Here is a 15,702-nt window from a genome sequence, read left to right as displayed (position 1 = left end):
CGGGCGCGCGGCGCGCTCACCGCGCAGGCTCGGCGGGGCCGGGCGGCGCGCTGCGCGTGCGCGGCGGGCGCGGGCGGGGCGGCGGGCGCAGGCGCGCTGCGGCCGCGCAGCCGGTGATGGCGGCCGCGGCGGCGCTGCGGGGCGCGGGCCCATGAGGCGGCGCAGGCCCCGGGCACCCGGCGGAGCCAGCGAGGGGCGGCGGCGCCATGGCGGGAGTCTTCGACATCGACCTGGACCAGCCCGAGGAGGCGGGCTCGGACGAGGAGCTGGAGGAGGGGGTGAGAGCGGCGGGCAGGGCGCGGGGGAGGCCGCGGGGCCTGAGGGCGGGCGCGGGAGGCGCCGCGGGGCCGGGCGGGGGCCGCGCTGGGGCGGCGGCGGGAGCGCGGCCGTGCCCGGGCAGAGCCCGAGCCGAGCCCCAGCCGGCCCGGGACAGCGCGGCTCTGCCCGCCCGACTCCGGCGCCGGGATCGCGGCACGGGCGCCGCACCGGGTTTTTTTTTTGGTTTTTTTTTAATGATTTCTGTATTGTCACATGCCCGGACGTCAGCGCAGGAATGCCGATCTTTCTGGAGCCGTGTGAAGCGGCGGCTCTGGCGCCAAAATTGAGCGGCGAGGTTTGAAATGCTGCGCTCGGCGGGTCGGGCTGCTCCAGCCCGGCGCTCCCGGCTGATGTGCCCTTTGCAGCTCGCGGTGCTCGCCTAGGTCCTGGCAAAGCCCCCCGGGGGTTTTGTTGCATCACCTCTGTTTGTGTTTTTCTGGATCTTGTGTTGCTTTTGGGTGTTGTTTCGTGTATTAACCCTTTGCTGTTGCTCAAACTGGCACCAGGTTTATTTTCTGCTCTTTAAATGCTAATGACAGTCTTGTAGTCTTTGAGGTCATGGAATCACGGAACTCTTTGGGTTGGAATGGATCTTAAAGATCACCTCAGGCCACCTTCCCCTCTCCCCAGGTGGCTCCAAGCCCTGCCCTTGGGCACTTCCCGGGATGGGGCAGCCACAGCTTCTCTGGGCACCCTGTGCCAGGCTCTCCCCACCCTCCCAGGGCAGGATTTCCCCCTAATATCTTATCTAAACCTCCCTCCCTTGTAGAAAGTCCCTTCCATGTTTGCTGTCGATCCCGTGGGGAGATAAGCAGATATTCTGTTACCCTCACTCCGTGGAGCCTGCAGAGACATTGTTGTGACAGCTGAAGGCTTGAAAGCTTCTCAGCCTGCAGGAGAAGCTCTGGCTGTCCCCCCAGTAATCCATACAACACTTGGCTTCAGAAAATGTTTCTTGCATCACCCTGTTAATGCTGCCAAGAACAGGTTCTGATCGAGGTGGCCAGAAAGCTGAGTTTGTTCCCTCTGGTGTTCCTGTGATTCAGCCTCAGGGAACAATGAAACCATTGTGGATTTGAAAACCTTGCCATGACTGACATCTCCATGGACTTTGGCAGCCTTGGTTGGTCCCGGGTGCCTCTTGGCAAACAGATGAGAGGGGTGAGAATGGGCTTGAGATGGAAACAAGAGCGAGGAGGGAGGGGAACATCAGGAATGTGTGAGGGGAGCAACATTCCAATGGAAGTTATCTCCACGGGTGTGAGTCCTGCTAGGATCTGGGAGAGGATGGAGCCAGAGCAGATCCAGGAATGAGCAAGGGGGACACTCTGCTGTCACATTTCTGCTCTGGTGTCTCCCAAAAACTGAGGCCAGGAGGAGCCCAGGAGCTCAGCTGTGGTTTGAGTAGGCACAGCCACCCTGGAAAATCTAAAGCCTTGTTTGAAAGGAGTTTCCTCAAAAGCCATGTGGTTGTTTGCACTAATTATTATGGTGGAAAAAAACAAACCTCAGCCTTAATTTAGGTGTTTGTAATAAATGAAACAATGTATGGACTGAAGGGCTGGTGGCTTCCCACTGCCTTTCTTGGTGGTGTGAAATGTGAAGGAACCCTGAAAAAATCCCAGTGGTAATCTGAAGTGACTTTTGGTTAAATTAATACTGAGAATGAAACCCAGAGTTCACAGGAGCAAGAGCAGCACACGTAAACTTTGCCAGAGCCATTGGGTAACAGGAGGAGTTGCTCTGGGCACTGAGGGGTGTTTATTCTCTGGGTTAGATTTTTAAAAACTCATTTGTTGGCATCTAAGAGTGGGGTCAAGGGCAGCTCTAGTGGCTCTTATTGTGAAACATGTCAATAAGCTGGATTTCTCTAATAAATATCAACAGGAGGACATGAGCTGGCAGCTCCCTGAGCTGGAAACAAACCTGATCTTTTGGACTCCTTAATTGCCTGTGGTGTTAGTAGGTGGATCCAAGAGTTAAATTCCCCTTTAGATCACCCAAAATAAACCAGCCTCTGTAAACTTTAACGTTGAAATGGTCTGGAAGCTGTTGAAAGTTTTGAGTTTTCTTTGGTTAGTGTTTTCACTTGGATAATATTTTAAAATGCACTCCTTGGCTTGGGCTGATTTTTGCAGATCTCAGGGTTTTCTTTTTCTTCTGCTTCTCTGAATTTCACAAGTCACTCAATAAATTTCTATTCAGTCTGTAGGTCCCAGGCTGTTCACCACAAACTCACAGTTGTTATTGTGTGTCCATATTTCCAAATAAGAATGTGCCAGTACAGTCTGCAGCTCACTAGAAGCTTGCCCTGACATTCTATTTGCATTCATTCCAGCTGTCTGCTGCCTTTGCACTTCTTTTGCCATGCAGAGCCACAGTTAGAGGGAAGGGATCAGGTTAAAATTCTTTGAGGAAAATATCTCTTCAGATTTCAAGCTCCTTCCTTAATGGTGACTGGTTCTGGTGCTGAAGTGCAGGAACTTCTTCAGTGCTGATTTTCTGTGTTTCACATCAGTAAAGCTGAATTCTTTCTTCACCATTGGGATTTGACTTACCAGTGTAAAATATTAAAACCTTGTCAGTAGATTTTTAGTGCAGAGGAGTCCCAGTTCATCTGTTCACATAATCTTTATTATTGATCTGATTTGCATAGTGCTGCAATAGGACTCAAAAATTTCTGTGTAAGAGGAATGTGAAAGAAATTTGCAGTACCTTAACATTTTTCAAGTTCAGTTGGGGGTGTGAAATTGTACCTGTGATATTTGAGTGATTGCATAACAATGCAGCCAGGTAAGACAGGGGTTCCCTGTGTCACTGATGGCAGTGCTGCAAATCTGGCACAGAATTTAGTAGATTTTTTGATCTTCTGCTGATAATTTTTTATTCCTGACCTATTTAATTAAATAGAGATTTTGTCTTTTCAGACTTAAAAAATTGTAAACCACATCAGTGCATTTGTTTTTAATGCTTTCCTTTTTCTAATTCATCTTTCTTGTACTCTTCTCATCCCCAGGGTCAATTGAGTGAGAGCATGGACCATGGAGGAGTTGGCCAATATGACCTGTAAGTTGCTGCTAGAAAATATTCTGTATCATTCATGCCCACCACAAAGAACTTCTGATTTTGTTACATTGTTAAGGTAAACAGAAAATTTTGTCCTTCTGGTTCCATTTTGAGCCATTTTTAGATGTTTCACTATTTCCTCACATTAAAATTTGTCAATTGTATCTTGAAATAAAACAATAATAAAAAGAATTCTGGTGAAAGCTGCTGCTTGTCTTTTGATCCTTGTTTCTCCTAACAAATCTCTTGCCTTTGAATAATATTTGTAATATGGATATAACGATATAAGGAAATACCCGAGTCAGTTTGAGGTTTTCATCCTCTAAACTTAATTCTGGTGTATTGTGCATTAAATTGAAGGGGCTTGAAGGAAATCTTGCTGCTATAAATCCCCAAAATCTGCAGGCAACCTCTCAGTGCAGGGTGCAGCTTTGCACCCCATCAGCAATAACCCCTGGTGGGGGGAGCCCTGCAGATCTCTGCCGCCGTCACTCAGACACTTCCCAGGGAGGCAGGGCTTGCATTTGCTCACTTCTCAGTGCCAGGTGGACTCACAGCCCTGTTGTGCTTTTCTGCAGCGGGATGGAGCATTGTGAGAAGTTTGAGATTTCAGAGACCAGCGTGAACAGAGGCCCCGAGAAGATCCGCCCGGAGTGCTTCGAGCTGCTGCGCGTGCTGGGCAAAGGCGGCTACGGCAAGGTCAGCAGCCCCAGCCCCCAGTCTGCCTCCCCCGGGGCTTTGCTCTCATTCCCCTCTCTGCAAAGTCCATTCTGCCTGGTGGAACAGAGCAGAAGCACCCCAAGGTGGGCACTGAGGTGCCTGGCAGAGCCTCACTGCTGGAAGCAGCAGGGAATGTCCCAGAGTCATCCTGCATCCAGTCTCTGCCTCTTGCCTCGTAGTTTGTGGGTGATCTCCTCTCTCTCTTTCTCTCTCTCTTGCACAACTTTGCTCTTTAGCTTGTGGCAGTTCATGCAGCTGAGATATGTGATTGCCATTGTGTTGGTGTTGTTTAGGTGTTCCAAGTACGAAAAGTAACCGGAGCAAACACCGGGAAAATATTTGCCATGAAAGTTCTTAAAAAGGTAAACCTGAATTTCACTGCTCTCTGGATCTAAAAAAAAAATAAATCTATTCCTCTATTTACCCTTTAGAATTATCTAATGATTTAATATACCTAAAAATAAGTTCTAGGATATATACAGTTTTTACTCAGATCCATTTGGAATTAGAATTAAACTTCAATTTTTTTCTTCTGGGTAGTTCTCAGCAGCTCATTTAAATAGGTCAGGAGATCCTTCCCAAGCCAAATTATTGTGTGATTCTATGAAATAAAGACTTAAAACTGTAAGAAACCTCTTACGTAGATACTGTGGTGAAATGTAATTTTTTAATGCTGTTGCTAACTCCTCTGTAGTGTTGTAATTTAATAAACTCAGAACTGAACTCAGTATAAAAGTCTGCCTTGTTTAGCATGCTCTGTGCTCACATATCCCTGCTTTTTGCAGGCAATGATTGTAAGGAATGCCAAGGATACAGCTCACACAAAAGCAGAGAGGAATATCCTGGAGGAAGTGAAACATCCCTTCATTGTGGACTTAATTTATGCCTTTCAGACTGGTGGAAAACTCTACCTCATCCTTGAGTATCTCAGTGGTCAGTATATGACATTCTTTTTACCTCCTTGGGGTCTTGCACAATCAAGAGTTTGGGGTTCTTACCCTACAAGTAAAAGGCCAATTAATGATGGCTTGGTGTCTTAAACTGAAACAGGCTGGTATTAAAAATACATAGAAGAACATGAATAAACTTTCTAATTCCATACAATAAAGAGGAATGAAACATAAAACAATTGTTTTTCATGACAGTACAGGAGAGAGGGGGTTTAAAACTTCATTCCACTAGATTTGTCATTTTTGTGTGTTCTTTGCAATCCCACAGAGTTACCTGAGGGTTTAATCCTTGCAGGTTCTTTGTGACAGAAGAAAGTGTTACCCTTATTTCATGGTTAGGGAAACAGACACGGATCAGAAGCAATTTTTTCAAGCTGTAACTACAAAAAACAGGGATAGAAATGCTCTTGTTTTTAAAATGCTGATTTCTGCAGGTTGCTGGAATCCTGAGGGTAACAGAACAGTGGCTCAGTTGTTTTTTTGTGAAACAGCCTGTTGTACAGCAGGCAAAAATACCTGTTGCTTATAGTTTTCCTAGAAAATAGACTTTTGACTGACTTAAAATGATACTTGTAATTGAGTACAATCTATTTTTTCTCATGACAGGAGGAGAACTATTTATGCAGTTAGAGAGAGAAGGGATATTTATGGAAGACACAGCCTGGTAAGCGAAGCTATTTTTGTAAATTAATAGTTTGGGGTTTTTTTCCAAGTGCTTAAACTATATTTAACTACTCATTCAGTTTGGAGGGTAGTGAAAGAGCAGTTCAGTGGGTTTGGGGAGGGTGTACATGTGCTGCCCTCACCAGTTTTGTGCTGCCCTCACCAGTTTGTGCTGGTGGAACTCCAGTCTAACAACAGAGAAGGGTCACTGCTGGCTGCTCAGTGAGGCTCTGTCCATAGGGCAGTGGCCAAGGTTTGGAGGTTGAAAACTGTGAAAGATTTGCTCAAGATGCTCTGCATGATTGAATATGTCTGATTTTTGTTCCCTTTCAGCTTTTACTTGGCAGAAATCTCCATGGCACTGGGGCACTTGCATCAAAAAGGAATCATCTACCGGGATCTGAAGCCAGAGAACATCATGCTTAATCACCAAGGTAGAGCTCTAGTCATGAGTCAGGCTGCCAGTCCTTTGAAAACAATTCTCCCAAAGGTCACAGCACCTCAGTTCTAGGTGAAATCTCCTTAGAACAGTGGCAGGGTTGTACCACTCCTGGGATAAGGGAAGAGGTGCCAGAGCTAATTGCCCTCAAACACAGCTTCCTTGGTTTAACAGGCCACAGCAAGCTCAAGTTCCATGGAGCCAGGCGTGTTTTGAGTGCTTGATCTGCCATTTCTGCACCTCTGGATCATTGTGAAGGAGAACCTGTGGCATTTCAGTCAATGGGGATGACTGATGGTAGCAAAGGCACTTTGGGTAGGATGCCAAATCATCTGTGGCTGCAGTGACTTAGCCAGCAGCTGACACTTCCCACTGACAGCAGTTTCAGCTCCTGACTGCACTGTTCCAGTGACTGTGACACTGATTAGTCTGGCAATCTGTACCACCCAGAATTTTCATGTTTTCCTAAACAACGTGTTTACTTAGTCTGAGTCTTCGTACTGAATTATTCAGGGCACTTTACAGTTTGTTGAAGATCATTCTGTGAATTTTGAAGCAGGCAGTAAAATTCAGTAACCTACTTTTTTAGCTAAATGATGCTCTGCAGTCTTTATGTTTAAATACATTTGTCTGTATTTGAATAAGTTTTGGTGGTTTGTCAAGTGGCAGCACTTGGTTTTCTCTGTAAGTGTGATTACCTTGTTCTGCTTTATAGCTGCATTGCTTTGTCACTCCATATGTGGAAGTAATTCAGAGTAATTACATACCCATGTTAAAAATTCCTAATTTTTCTCAATGTTACTTCTACAAATAGCAGAATTCTGACAAGTCTTAAATCTGATCTATTTAATTTCAGGTCATGTAAAACTGACTGACTTCGGGTTATGTAAAGAATCCATTCACGATGGAACAGTCACACACACATTCTGTGGAACAATTGAATACATGTGAGCTGCACGATGAAATACAAAAGTATTGCTCTGCTCTGGGGGTAATGCCTGTGGTTTGCCTTTTTTACCTGGTGGTTCAGTCATTTAGGACAACTTTACTTGATAAATGGGGTTTTGTTTGAAAATAGCAGTTAATTAATATTAAGCTCATTAAAATACTTTCATATTTTTGATTTTTCTGCTTATAGGGCCCCTGAAATCTTGATGAGGAGTGGGCATAACCGTGCTGTGGACTGGTGGAGTTTGGGGGCATTAATGTATGACATGCTGACTGGAGCAGTAGGTGCACAGTTATAATTGCATGTATTTCCCTTTGTAGCTTTTCTGCTTCCCTGTACCCTAACTCAGCTGCATGTATAAATACATATATTGTGTATATACACACTGCAAGTAAGAAAGAACCAAAATCCAGCTCTCAAGTTTGCCTACAGACATGAGCTGCTTTTAGCCAAACAGTGCCTATTTGCAGTAATTTTACCTGCTTTATAAATGACTGAAGTGAGTTCTGTGTACACAAATTAAAGATCTCAACAAGTCCTTTTTTTTTCCTCCTTTTTTTTTTTTATTTTCCTCCTTTCTCAATGGTGCTTTCCAGCCTCCTTTCACTGGGGAGAACAGAAAGAAAACAATTGACAAGATTCTCAAGTGTAAACTCAACTTGCCTCCCTACCTCACACAAGAAGCCAGAGATCTGCTTAAAAAGGTAGAATTTTAATGATTGTTAGTACTGCACATGTATGTAGAAAGTAGAATTATAATGAGACCACTGTGGCTGTTCAGTTCAAGCTTGATTTGTTACTGATTAAGTCACTTTTTTGCTGAGTGGTACAGAAAGTGATTTCCCTTGAAAATACAACTGTTTTCAAGTGAATGCAGATTTTCCTGACTGTTCTGTATTCATTCTGCACAGTACTCATTGAAGTGATGATTCATGGCAGAACTAGTCTGGTTATAACAGCATAACTAATTCTGCTCTTTTGGGTGTTATTTCTCATCAAGCTGCTAAAAAGAAATGCTGCCTCACGTCTAGGAGCTGGTCCTGGAGATGCTGGAGAAGTTCAGGTAACTGGAACTTACCTTGTGACTTCTTGAACGACCTCACTGAAAATAAAACAGCTTTGAAGGTACCTCAGGGAAGGAGAGTGTCTGTCTTGAAGGGTAATGAGCAGAAAGGCAGCCACATGTGACAACTCATCAAAACCTGAAGTCTTTAAAGCTTAACAAAAGCAGCTGTCTGGCTATTAGATGATTTGAGATTTGGAAAATAACTTCTATTCTTTAGCTCTGTCTTGCAGTAGATCTTCTAGAGTAATTGCACAATGCTAATTGTGCAGCCCTGGAAGGGTGAGGATACTCAGCAGTCTGATGAAAACCTTGCCAACCCTGTATTAGTGCAGCTCCCTGAAGGGACAAGTGTAGCATTCCAGCTTGACTTTGTTTTTGTGGTGATATTGGCAAGTATTAGAGTCCTCCATATTTCAGAGTTCTGATAATTTGCCATTGATGCAGTGTTTTGTCATGGTTTAACTTCTGAAGTTGGAAAATGCAGAGGTATTTTGCATGTAAACTGGCTTTTTGTGACACTTCCAAGGAAATGGGGACGTGTGTCTGACTTGGAGGTGTGATCTCAATTCTCAGCTCTTCCAGCCACTCTGAGGCAGTGCTGCAGAATATCCTCCACTAGACCAAATGTGATTTTGGAAAGAAACACCCCAGAGAAAGGGTCTGGATAGATGTTAGTGGTGAAGCTGTGGGCTCTGTGCCCTGGGGCAGGGGCTGACCGTGCCTTTGTCCCCCCTGCAGGCTCATGCCTTCTTCAGACACATCAACTGGGACGAGCTGCTGGCACGCAAGGTGGAACCTCCTTTTAAACCCTTATTGGTATGTACTGGGATTGCTGGGAGAGAGATATGCCCTGTGTGCCTTTAGCAAAGCTCTCAATAAAACTGAGAAACGCTCACTTTACAAACTGGAGTGCCACTGGTTCCTGGTACATCAGTTATATCAGCTCAGGGGACAGATTCACCCTCAATTAAAGCAGATCTGATCTAGCACCTGATCTGCTTCAGTCTGAATTCCTCCTGCTTCTGACCCATAGGTTAAACAGACCTGCAAGTGCAGTTCACTCTGAGATCAGCTTCTAAACCCTCTACAGTAAGTCAGTAGTTTCAACTAGATAGAGTTGCCAAGCAAAAGTAAATTAAATCACCTAATTAAGCATTTTCTGTGTTTGCTTATTAATCTTTACAATGCATCTTGTGCATTATAAGCAGTAGTTAGAGTTTACCTCAAACAGTGATGTGATGAAGAAGTTTTTATTATCCCATCTTATATTTGGATGGTGTCTGTTTTTCCCTCTGGTACAGTCAGCTCCAGCAGCTGTGGGTATTGCCACCTCTATAATTCCCAGCTACTAAAATTCTCACCTAAAACTGGCTTAAGCATCACTAATGTCAAGCATTCTGCAGCATGGGGACTCCAGACCTTTTTCCCCTCAAAAGGACTCAAGATTGATATTTCCAAATACTTACCTGAAGGTGGTTTTGGGTTTTTCTGTTAGTAGCCATTTTATGGAAGTTTCTTGTATAAACCAGATGGTTTTTCAGCTTGTGTCATGGTTGCATGAAGGCTGCACAAATGAGTACCTGCTGCCTTTCCAGTGACACATGGGAATAAAGAAGGGAGTTTGGAATTACTGCTCTTCTTTAAGCAAATAAAACAATATTCCTCATTAGAGTTGTCCTCTATCCCTCAGACTATGAACACTTCTGTACCTGCAAAAACATGACAAAACTCTCTGGAGAGGCCTCCAAAAACTAAATAGTTGCAACTGTTCTATACTGGTTGTGACAAGGGCTAAACTTGCAAGAAACTGGCATTTTATTTCTAAAGTTTTTGTTTGTAATTTTAGATTTTTTTTTCTAAGACATCTTTTTAATTCGTGTTCCTTTTTGATCCATAATTTTTGCCCCTCCCCCTTGCCTTTATTTCTCAGTGGCAGTGCCCATAGTGACCTCCCACTGGCAGCGACAGGATTCCGACACCACTCCAGGGTTTTCCTCCAGCAGAGCTCTGCCAAAAACCCATGGAATGAACTCCATCCAGAGGCTGCACTGCTCACCGCTGAGCCATTTGGTTGATATCTGTAATATAAACCCTTAATCATTTTGTTTTTGCAAAGCAATCTGAAGAGGATGTGAGCCAGTTTGATTCAAAGTTTACACGTCAGACACCTGTTGATAGCCCAGATGACTCAACTCTCAGTGAAAGTGCCAACCAGGTCTTTCTGGTGAGTGAGGAGTGACTGTGCTGCTGGAAGTGGGGGCTAAATCCATTCTGTTGACTCCTAACACCTTGAAGCAAACTCTCATAACTAAACCCAAATCCTGTAACAGGTTTGAAATGTTTAAAGGCTTTGAAGGTACTCTGGTTATTGCTGATGTTGTCATTATCCAGCAGCCAACAAACAGTGCTGCCCTTGTGGAATGTCAGCATTCTGATCCAGAGTTGCACTGTGAACCCTGGCATTGCTTTCACAGCCATGCAGGGACAACAGTGGCCAGTCCAGAGAGCAAAATGAATTAAATTGAGTGTGTCTGTGGGAATCTGTGATCTGAGGAGAAATAGCTGCGGTGTAGCAACTCCTTGAAGTCCCACTGTTTGCTTCAAGGAGTTCCTCTGTCTACACTGACTCTCCTTTCTATAATTTTCCTGTGATAATCAGATTTTCATAACTCTACAAGTGATCCTGAATGCATCCTTGCCTGAGAGTTGCAGTGCCCTTTTCCTGTTTTGCAGGGTTTCACGTACGTGGCTCCATCTGTACTTGAAAGCGTAAAAGAGAAATTTTCTTTTGAACCAAAAATTCGATCACCTCGCAGATTCATAGGTAGCCCTAGGACACCAGTCAGGTACTTTATCTTCTTTTTCTTTTTTTTTTGTAATACACTTTTTGACAAGTAGTTGAAGCACTAGAAATATAAAATACAGCCTTGCTTCTGAGTAAGCCCAGCACTTCCATTAGAAGTGATTGTGTTTTATAAACCACATTATTAAAGACAAATCTGTGGTGCTGGGCAGCACATGAAGTTCTAATTTGTTGCTTTTCAGTGCTGATACAGCCAAAACTGTTTCAGAACACCCTAAGCACTAAAGAACTGTGTTAGTACAGAAAAACCCTTCTGCTATCACCTCAAAATGAGAGATTTTTACAAGAGGCTGTGGTAGAAGCCAGACATGGAAATTTCTCAGACTCCTGGAAGTGGAAGGAAGAATTAGATTTGCTTCTCCATAGAAACTGAGTGCAGCTTCCTGCAGAGTAAGGGAACACCTCGGTGCTGAGATGTGTCTCTGATTTTCTGTATTTCTTGTTTTAAAGCCCTGTCAAGTTTTCCCCTGGGGAGTTCTGGGGAAGAGGTGCTTCTGCCGGCGCATCCAACACCCAGCCACCTGTGGAATACCCGATGGAGACCAGTGGAATAGAACAAATGGATGTGACAGTCTGTGGAGAGGCTTCAGCACCACTTCCAATCCGGCAACCAAACTCTGGGCCCTACAAAAAACAGGCTTTCCCCATGATCTCCAAACGGCCGGAGCACTTGCGCATGAATCTATGACACCACCATCTCTGTGAGCCTTGCAAGGTGCAGACCAAGGATGGACGTGAGCCCCCTGAGGCTGGAATTGGAGGGCTTGTTTGGTTTGCTTTGGAAAAGTGACAGTATCAAAGAATCGGTCATTGCACAGAGAGACTTGGAAAGCAAAGAGAAACGGATTTTTTTTTTCCTGTCAATCAATGGTGCATAAAAAAAACCAAACTTTAGCAAATGGTATTGCAGAACTCTAGGCACATCATCTTACTGATTCCAGTGACATCTTCTCACCTTATCAAGGATCTTTCAGCTTGAGAGCTCGAAACTGACAGTATTAAGGGGCAGGATGTTGCTTCAGAATCACTGGTGTAGTCGTGAATGTGTCGAGGAGGGTTGGCCCTTTCACTAGGCAGAGTTTGGAATGCCTGCAGGCTTGCAGCTGAGGGGTAATTAGCATGCAAGCTTCGTTAAGCGGTTCCCTACAATGGGGTGGAATCAAAGAGGAAAGCTAAACTTAATTGGTGTTTCACATTCAAAACATAATGAGTTTTTTTTATATATATATATATAAAAAAAATATATTTTTCAAATAGATTTTTTGATTCAGCTCATTATGGAAAGTATCCCAAAATGAAAAAGGCAAACTTAATTGGTTGCTGTGAAGAAAGTTCAAGGCTCTAGTTCTGATTCTCCTCCTCATGAACCAACCAATCAATAAATGAATCACTCACTGACCAGCCTGGCAGTGTGGGGTGGGAGAGAACTGTTTCCCTGCTTCCCCCGCTGAAATCCCTGTTTGTTCCTGCAGAGACAAATGGATCTAATCAAACAGCACTGCTGCTATGTTCTAGGCTTAACTGGAAGCCACGGGCTCACACACGTCCTGCTTATTTCATGCCTGTCCTCAGCAGACATTTCACTGGGAAACATCACTTCTGTACACGCCGGGCCTCCGCTGGGCACGGCTTGGCAGCTCAGATTCTTACCCACAGAGGCCAACAGAGAGCAGAACACAAGGTCAGTAGAAATCTCCAGGAAGTACCACAGGAAACACAGACAAATCCTCCAGAGTATAAGGAAATAAATATTTTTGTAACCAGTGGGTAAGAATTTGAGGATTTTTTAAATTATTATTAATGAAATTTTGCTTATGGTAGTTTCCTGCCATTATACATTTCTAAATTTATCAACATTTTTTTTCTATGCTGGGGCAATAAATTTGCTGATTGTATGAGAAAAGTGTTCAATGGCCTTTCAGTGAATGTCTTCCACAGTGGGTCAGAACTTTAGCAAAACTTTAATTTAGCAAACATGTTCTTAAGGACACTATTTATGTTTTTAAAATTGTCACGATCTGTACAACTGACTTACAGGTACAAAGAATAAAATAAAGGTAAAACTTTACCTTACTTTAAATACTTCCTGCCTTAAAGAGAAAGCATTTCCATGAACATAGCTGGTGAAAGGGTTAATATCTGCAGAGCTTTACCCTAGAGTTAGAGTGTGGATGGTGTGTGCGTGTGTGTGGAGATGATCATGCAGCTGCATACAAGTCCTGTCACTTTTTGCCTGCCACACGTTGCATTATCTTTTAGTCAAACTGTGCAAAGTCTACTTCTGGTGTTTCACAACAGTAGGGATTTTTTAATTCTAGATTCTGCTTACTCTGTGGATACTGAATCTTTTTGAGCCATAGGATCCAAGCCATAAACTCTCTGTAAGCATTGAATCCAGTCCCAGTGCTCTTTGCTGAAGCTGGCAGGGCAGAAGGATTCAGCGATACCTTGATGCTAACAAAGAAGCAACACATAAAAATGGTTATGATTGAGCAAAAATTAGGTTTTGGTTTTTTTTTTTTAACTTCCTGATAAGCCTTTTGTTGAAAAATATAGATTTTTTTTTTTAGTTTTAGCAGAAAAATCAAGTTACCTTACAGTGACATACTGGAAGATTGCCATTGTTCAGTTGGTGACGTGGCCACGGGTGATTTGGTGGAACCAAAACCCAGGAGTGTTTGCACTGGGCCTGTCTGCAAACACACAACACCTGGACTTGCCTGAAATTCACTGAGGATAAAGGAACTTGGTTGAAAAAGAAAAAAAAAAGAACTTTTTAGAGGCAGATCTCTCTTGGTCCTAGTTACAGCTAACAGTTGCTTTTTGCTTGGCTGGATAGAACTGTCCAGTGGAATTAAAGGTTTAATGGCTGGCAAGAATGGCAAGAGTTGTTTGTCTGAGTTCACTGATCAATCACAAACCCAACCCCCTGGTTTTCCAAGGAAATTCCATGTACTGTCAATGTTTCAGCCCCTAGATTGTAAGTTGAATTCCCTACCATAACTGTGAAACTTTGGGAGTGTGACTCAGACAGCAAGCACACACTATGCAATATGGTTTATCCTGTATTTATTTGTAAAAATATCAGACATAGATCCTCTATATATATATATAATAGTGTCAAAATTACTAGTTGTGAACTAAGGGGAGTGGAGTTCTAGCTCCTGTCTGGCTATTTCAGATAAGTGCAGAATGCATTGAATATTGGAGAGCTTAACAAGTGCTTTCTTTTGTTCATTTAAAAATGTCTTAAATTTTTCATTAGAGTATAGAATCTTATTTTTTTTATTTTGTACAAGCTGCGCTTTTTTAATTATAATCACTGAAAAATTCACTATAATTTGATTTTATAGGATTTTTGTAGCATTACAAAAGTATAGTAAAACTGAGGTTAATACCTGTTGTGGCTAACCATATAAAAGTATTAAACTTGAACAAAAGTCATATTTTTTTTTACTAGATGTTAAATAGGGAAATATTTTGTTCTGCAGGTCATTACCAGAAAAGGTTTCTAGGTCAGCTGTGTTACCAGCAGTTTTTCTTTTTCCCATTTGATGCAGAAACTATTCTGGTAGAAAATATTCAGAATTCCATAATTTTTCTCTGTGGGAGTGATGCATACATTTGATGCCATTCGTGTACTAAATTGTAATTTTGGGAATGCTGGAATAATTCCTACCAAGACTGTCTTAATTGTGCCATCTGACATTTGAATGTCATCCTGGTATTAGCTCATAATAAAAGATAAAAATCAACGAGTCAATTGTTCTTTTGAATATCCTTTTTTTTTTTTGCTGTGCTGTTTAAAAGCTGAACTGCTGGAGAACATTTCATATTTGAGTCCACTCTGAGTGTACAGTTGAAGTTTATTTTGGGCCTGTTCTCTTTTCAGTATCAACTCCCAACCTGCTCTCAGTGTTAATCAAAAAGTGCATCAAACATTGAGGAGGCTGTTCTGGTTTTAGGGCAGATGTTTGGCCTTTGGTTGGTTTGTTTGAATTCTGTCTCTGCAGCAGGCTCGTTGCTGTTTCATTTCCCCAGTTCAGTTTATCCAAAGGAGAACTCATTTAGAACAAAGCAAATTACTTGAATATTTTTCCTGCAAATCCTTGTGTGCAGGTCCCATATATGAACTTCTCCAGTTGCTCTTTTCTAGACTAAATCCATCTGTAGCTGTCTGCAAGAACAGCCCTGAGCTGCCTTAGCAGAAACAAAGGTAATCCCTGTCCTGCTTTTCATCTCTCACAGTTTCCTCAAGAGCTAAATAAGGTGGATGTGAATAGCAACTAAATGCAAATTTAAACATGTATTAATCCAAGTGACCTATTTGTTTTTATTTTAGGAAGTAGGTAGGCCCTAAGAATAACAGGAAATGTAAATCATTGTCATTCCTGAGAGCTGTGATGGGAAATGGAGGAGGAATTCCCTCAGAACCTAAAGACCCAAGAGAGGCTCCTCCTGGTACTTTCCCCTGGGTTCTTAAAAGTGGCTGTTGCTTGTCATTTGTCACCTTGTGTGTCACCTTGTGTGTCCCTGCAGACACAGCTGCTGGTGGCTGTGGCCCTGGCCTGGATCAGGAGGAGTCCTTGGGTCACAGAGATGCCATCCCTGGATGTCACTTACTCACTTTTTTCCCTGTCTGTAACTAAGATGAGAATGACTTGTTTG

At 43.1% G+C, this 15,702-nt stretch overlaps 1 protein-coding gene across 4 annotated transcripts; it reads left to right on the top strand.

The window, feature by feature from the left end:
- The first annotated feature begins 51 nt into the window (after positions 1-51).
- RPS6KB1 (ribosomal protein S6 kinase B1) lies at positions 52-14,789 on the top strand. 4 transcript variants are annotated; one of them, XM_064395010.1, is made up of 15 exons: positions 52-278; positions 3,335-3,384; positions 3,963-4,083; positions 4,398-4,466; positions 4,890-5,037; positions 5,661-5,718; positions 6,051-6,151; positions 7,013-7,103; positions 7,295-7,385; positions 7,702-7,809; positions 8,106-8,168; positions 8,910-8,987; positions 10,288-10,395; positions 10,905-11,017; positions 11,485-14,789. In XM_064395010.1, exons 1-15 carry the CDS (start codon positions 207-209, stop codon positions 11,720-11,722), a joined length of 1,509 nt encoding a protein of 502 aa, XP_064251080.1. In that variant the 5' UTR covers positions 52-206; the 3' UTR covers positions 11,723-14,789. The 4 variants fall into 4 exon arrangements, 3 of the variants coding, with proteins under 3 accessions (XP_064251080.1, XP_064251082.1, XP_064251081.1); XM_064395011.1 differs by lacking the exon at positions 52-278 and adding an exon at positions 1,098-1,479; XM_064395012.1 differs by lacking the exons at positions 10,288-10,395; positions 10,905-11,017; positions 11,485-14,789 and adding an exon at positions 10,102-10,281 and having other exon boundaries at positions 89-278.
- The last annotated feature ends 913 nt before the right edge of the window (positions 14,790-15,702 follow it).

The sequence above is a fragment of the Passer domesticus genome, chromosome 19 (genome assembly GCF_036417665.1).
Source record: "Passer domesticus isolate bPasDom1 chromosome 19, bPasDom1.hap1, whole genome shotgun sequence".
Classification (NCBI taxonomy): domain Eukaryota; kingdom Metazoa; phylum Chordata; class Aves; order Passeriformes; family Passeridae; genus Passer; species Passer domesticus.
The sequence above is the reverse complement of the archived record's forward strand: the minus strand, read 5'-3'. Positions and strand labels throughout refer to the sequence as shown.

Bases quoted from the DNA above. Each gene is read 5' to 3' on its own strand.
- RPS6KB1 (XM_064395010.1), top strand. From the start codon at position 207: ATGGCGGGAGTCTTCGACATCGACCTGGACCAGCCCGAGGAGGCGGGC. The intron at 10,396-10,904 runs GTGAGTGAGGAG...CCTGTTTTGCAG, and splicing joins GTGCCAACCAGGTCTTTCTG to GGTTTCACGTACGTGGCTCC. The intron at 11,018-11,484 runs GTACTTTATCTT...CTTGTTTTAAAG, and splicing joins AGCCCTAGGACACCAGTCAG to CCCTGTCAAGTTTTCCCCTG.